General features: G+C 41.0%; 1 protein-coding gene across 2 annotated transcripts; it reads left to right on the top strand.

The window, feature by feature from the left end:
- The first annotated feature begins 2,114 nt into the window (after positions 1-2,114).
- On the top strand, positions 2,115-5,219 carry LOC128893140 (uncharacterized). Of its 2 annotated transcripts, none has more exons than XM_054153954.1 (6): positions 2,115-2,482; positions 2,864-2,895; positions 2,977-3,087; positions 3,161-3,350; positions 3,422-3,778; positions 3,870-5,219. In XM_054153954.1, exons 3-6 carry the CDS (start codon positions 3,050-3,052, stop codon positions 4,314-4,316), a joined length of 1,032 nt encoding a protein of 343 aa, XP_054009929.1. In that variant the 5' UTR covers positions 2,115-2,482; positions 2,864-2,895; positions 2,977-3,049; the 3' UTR covers positions 4,317-5,219. The 2 variants fall into 2 exon arrangements, with proteins under 2 accessions (XP_054009929.1, XP_054009928.1); XM_054153953.1 differs by having other exon boundaries at positions 2,149-2,266.
- The last annotated feature ends 6 nt before the right edge of the window (positions 5,220-5,225 follow it).

The following is a 5,225-nucleotide window of genomic DNA, read 5'->3' as shown; positions in this document are numbered from 1 at the left end:
GGAAAATAATTCAAAGATCATTTGAACTACTCTCTGTATCCAAAAAACTTAACACTTTATCTACCGGGCTATTTAGAAACAGTGTTTAATTCAAAAAAGAATTTTCTACAGGAGCATATGCCAATCTAGGCTGACAATCATTCCTTCATACTATTACTGGGTACATCGAAAGCCAAGTCTGTTCCCAAAAACTGAACATTGTTAGTAGACAACCATCGACACAGTAAATAAATTCGAAAAGCTAACCACTGCGATTAAAAAGCCTATAAATAGGCTCCCGGTAAATAAAGTGTTAAACGCGTATTCTCACCAGTTCAAATAAGCTGACTACTATCTCGTGACACCGGCGCAGGTGATAATTTATTTTTGCACTCACCGTTTCGTCCTGTTACGAGAATCTCATGTTCTCCAAAAGTGTTCGCGGGCACAGGCACTTTCGCTCATGGCCAAGTTCATTCCGTTGATCGACGAATCCTTCGGTAAGTTGTTCCTGATCGAGATCCACAAACCGTCACATTTTGATCGCGCGCGTTTCCCACACCGGCAACGTGGTATTCGTACTCGCCCCGCCGCGCACTTGTCACGCATCGACACTCCCACGTTCCACGACGCGCGCACTGCGAATGATCACGCAGGCGAGATACGTCGGCGCCCTTACGCCGGTGGTCGCGTACACGAGCCCCGGCGACCAATCGGAGCGCAGCCACCACCACCGCGCCGACCAATCGGAACGTCACCCAAGCTTCAAGCGTGACGAACTTACCGACCGGTACACCTGTCAATATAATTTGAATGTTAAACACGTGTACAAGTTCGATCAACTTATTTTTGCATGCCTTCTCGAGCAGCGATGGGCAAAACCCTAGGCTTCGAATAAATTTGAAGTTTGCTGATATGTTTGTCTCGTTTCCTCTTTTGAAAATTTCCCAAAGAAGGAAACGAGACAAACATATCGGCAAACTTCAGATTTATTCGAAGCTTAGGGTTTTGCCCGTCTCTGTTCTCGAGCTTCATCGAATTACAACAGAAAGGAAATATTATATTTATTATTGTTTAACCCTTTGCGCTTGAGGCATTTTTCTATAGAATCAAATCGAGTCCATTTTTATAACAAATTTCCGTAAAACCAAAAGCTCTGCTTCGAAAAGAAACATCTAAAAACATTTACCACTCAATGTATATTATTTCAATGAATAATTAGTTGTATTTTGATATAAGTGAAATTGAAATTGTACGTTCAAAAATCACATTTGAATTGTATATGTCGCCCTAGAGGCGCCACTCGAGCGCAAAGGGTTAATATTTGACTGATACATTTTTGCATTTCTTGGTGTTTTTAGATATTGTGAGGTCAAAAATTCCAATAAAACCGTACAAAAAGTTCTATTTTTCTCTGAAATGAATTTCTGTAACTATCTCGACTAATGTTTTGATACATTTATCTAATTTGAAATTGTTTTTACTGATTTTGACTGACCGAAGTTTAATTCGTTGGGTATAGAAACTTATTTGAAGATGGACTGGAATATATTATATGCTTGCAAAATATGTTATGTGTTCAAAAGGTAGCAAATGCGATGATCAAAAATCTCCAAGGTCGCAGTTTTCAGGACTTCAAGGTCACCGACTATTTTATAAGAATGATGTACTTTCGTTATTTTAGAATATCTCCGTATGACATTCTGAAGAATCATTTTTCTAAAATTATGTTAATGTACAGAGAGAACTTAACGTTAACATTCAACATTTTGGCAATTGTCGATCGATAAATCGAATTACCGATCAGCGGTACAAGGTCGATTTAAACTTCTAGAAGCGCTCTTTCAAGTCGAAAATCATATAGACTTCAATAAATTTCTTTGCAAATAAACACCGAAACTTTTACAATTTTCAAACCTAAAGTCAGAAACATTATCATGTTCGTTAATTATTTGACTAAGGCTAAGGATATAATTTCATTCGGTTCCGACAGCTCTAAGGATCGCTCGTAGCAATTGCAATTACGTTCAATTGGTCTTTTTTTAATCCGATCGATCGATTAATGCTCAACATTAATCACAGAGCGCAAGACCCGGAGAACCGAATTAGAATAGGAAGGAAGACGGCTTGTTCCGCAGCCGTTGGTAGATATATGATAAACGAAATGGAACTATATAAGGTGGCGCGGTGGCATGCACTCCGTGGTAGAATTATGGTGCAAACCGTAGGCCGTGCTTTCGAAGTGTCCGTGCTGACCGCACTCCTGACGCTGCTGTTCGTCGATCAAGTAAGAACGACGGCGAGGAACACGACTTCCAATGATGCAGCCGCCGTGTACCGCTGCGGCATGCTATAACCCCGTAGAATGTTAGCGCATATCTCGTGTACCAGTGTCTCCTTGTTCTATTCTCCTCGACCAGAGGTCGATCAATACGTCGGTTTTACCCACGGTTCGCCCGTGTCTAGACAATGAACCCCTGTTCGCTGTATTTCTCGTTCATGAGTAAGTCTTTTTCCACGTTCAATTTTGTTTCTCACAACTCGACACGTCCTTTCATTTATACGAACCAATTGTGCGCGACAAATTCATCGTTAGTGCACGCTTTCTCGCGGCAAAAACAATCCTTTCTCGTCGAATGTCCCTCGATGGGATGTGAGAGTGTCGGTGAAGTTTTTGTGCGGCAAGTTTTTGTGACGTTTCTCTTTGAAGATTCGAAGGGTGTTCAAATTTCTACACGCTTGTTTCTGTTACTTTTCCATCTATATTCTTCTGCAGAAAATATTACATTGAATGTCCCGATATTTGTGATGCTTAATTTTGAATAGATTGCACTTACATTGATGTCATTTTCGTTCAATAACAATTTCTTGCTTTATTTTTAAGGTGTCTTCTAGGCTGTGCAATGGGGGGCATGTGTAAGTTTAATAGCTGCTTCTTTAAACCATACTACCTGAATTTTTGAAACATATAGGACAACTAAATTTGATTATTTTCAGCTGCTCTCCTCCAAAAGACTGTTGTTCCTTTGGTTGTTGTTACGGTGTATTCCAAGTGCACACTGCATCAGACATGTTTAATTTCTTGATTTGGACTTATTGGTACTTATGGTTAGTTCCATGCTTCTTTATGTAGCCACTCTTCTGTAAGAGTTGTAGTCAATATATGTTCTATATTATTTAGGGCAGCGGTACTTATAGGGTTGACCATAGCAGCAGCATATATTGGTTGTTGGCTATGGAGACGCCGCAGATCGGTCATGGTGGAAGATTGTGCTTCTTCGGATAGAGCTTCCACAGGACCGTGGTACCCACCGCCACATTATAGTCACTGTAGTTCTTTCGTTCAAGCCCTGCCACCTCCCTACAATGAGGTATGTACCACATAGTGACACCATTGACACCACTTGTATAAATTCATCGTATCAACACAATGGAATTCTAGGTTACAGCAAAGCCTGATCTGTATCCATTGGTGATCGGATATGACGAGGGATCTGGCAAAGGAACATCAGGATTTGTGATGCGCTACTTCAGATCCCTTTCGCATGCAAGCACATTGGATTCCTTGAGCTCCAGTTTCATGTGCAATATGGTAAACGAAGCAAATACCATAATTCCTCCACCATACTCCTGTAACAACAGCGTCGACGAGTTATCTGCAGTGGAATGCGAGAGAATGGAAAACATGGATGTTGGGTCTGTTGTTTCGTTGGCTAATCATAGGACAACATCTGACATATCGAGTTTAGCTGCTCAATCTCCGTGTTCACCACCACGGGCTACTAGTCCAACGATAGAGGTATTGATTTTGATAGTATCGCTGAATATTATTATTCATTGATAGCATTAGATTAGGGATGCAGTTTTTAAAATGTGATAATATTTTACAGTTACGTGAACTGTTAGATAAAATTCAACAGCTACCACAGCTCCCCAGTGGGCATAGCACCGTTTTGCCTTGTTATCAGAATCGACCTCAAGTTTTATGCACAACAAATGCAAACGGCTCTACGCAACGGCCTTTAAGTCCAGGCGACGTTGTTGGATCATACAAAGCCAGAAGGGCACGAGGAAAGATGTACATGCCACTAGGACATCCTGGCTCGAAGAACAAAACAAAAAGATGGCTATCGCGTTCGGCGCCGACGACACCGTCGGGTACGATGCCAATGTCGTTCTTGCCTGGACAAAGTAGGCGACCTTCTGAAGCGGATGGCAGCAATCAGCAGGTGGTTCCGTTGCTCTCCGAACAAGACGAAACGGAAAACAATGCCGTGGACCATTTGAACGGCATTCCACCTCTGTCCGAGCAAGAAGAAGATCGGCAGCAAACATGACGAATCGTCTAAGTATTTTTAAATATTAAGAATTCGATTCCAGATATCGTCGCCCCTCCGAGTAATCTGTATATTTTTTAACGTGGCTGGTAAACAACTCCTCGTCGCAGTTTTAAGCGAACCGTTACCGTGTATAAAGTTTGGCAAATTGATTTCGTCCGAAAGCAAATAACCGCCAGCGCTCCTAGAAAAGAGAAACGTTCAATGCTGTGACCTAGTTTCTTTTTCTCCGTATTTACAGCTAGACGCCATAGTAAGTTTTTCTTTTTTCTAGCGAGTCTTCGAAACCGAACCGTTACGAGGTAGAATGATAACGTACTCTATGGAATAGCTTGCAGTTAAATTAACGAAACAGACACGACAAAACACACACACACATACACGAAACGTTACGATGATAGATTTTACGTAGACGATATAACGAACTACGCATTTTGAACTCTCCATCGAACCAGAGTTGGGCACACTTTTATCTAGATGAAAGCTTTACTCGTGGGTCACGAATGAAACGTTATTCGTTATTCGATATTTGAACGAGCCTAACGTTGTCTGTATGCCTTTGTGCGGTATTGCACGTGATATTTACGCATTGAATGTGATTTTTGTGTGGAATGTGTAGCTTGCGTATTGTATGTGATTTTTCTGTAGTATATACGCGAATAATTACATAAACGCCACCAAAGACATATTCCACGCAAGAATCACATTACTCGCAGATATGAGACAAATATCACACGAGCCACGTAAATCACAGCGCAAAGGTTACACATTCCGCACAAACATATGACGAATACGACACAAAAACGCGACAATTATCAATTACCAAAAAATCACATTCCACGAATACCACACAAACCGTACAAAAAAAAAAAAACACGTTAAACCCAAAAATGCGACAAATACTACTAA

Source organism: Hylaeus anthracinus, unplaced genomic scaffold, assembly GCF_026225885.1.
Source record: "Hylaeus anthracinus isolate JK02 unplaced genomic scaffold, UHH_iyHylAnth1.0_haploid 20396, whole genome shotgun sequence".
In the NCBI taxonomy this organism is placed as follows: Eukaryota; Metazoa; Arthropoda; class Insecta; order Hymenoptera; family Colletidae; genus Hylaeus; species Hylaeus anthracinus.
This window is presented reverse-complemented; position numbering and strand designations above follow the sequence as displayed.

Coding starts and splice junctions, on each gene's coding strand:
- LOC128893140 (XM_054153953.1), top strand. CDS start 2,192: ATGGTGCAAACCGTAGGCCGTGCTTTCGAAGTGTCCGTGCTGACCGCA. Junction 2,267..2,863: donor CGCTGCTGTTCGTCGATCAA/GTAAGAACGACG, acceptor TTTATTTTTAAG/GTGTCTTCTAGGCTGTGCAA. Junction 3,779..3,869: donor CTACTAGTCCAACGATAGAG/GTATTGATTTTG, acceptor AATATTTTACAG/TTACGTGAACTGTTAGATAA.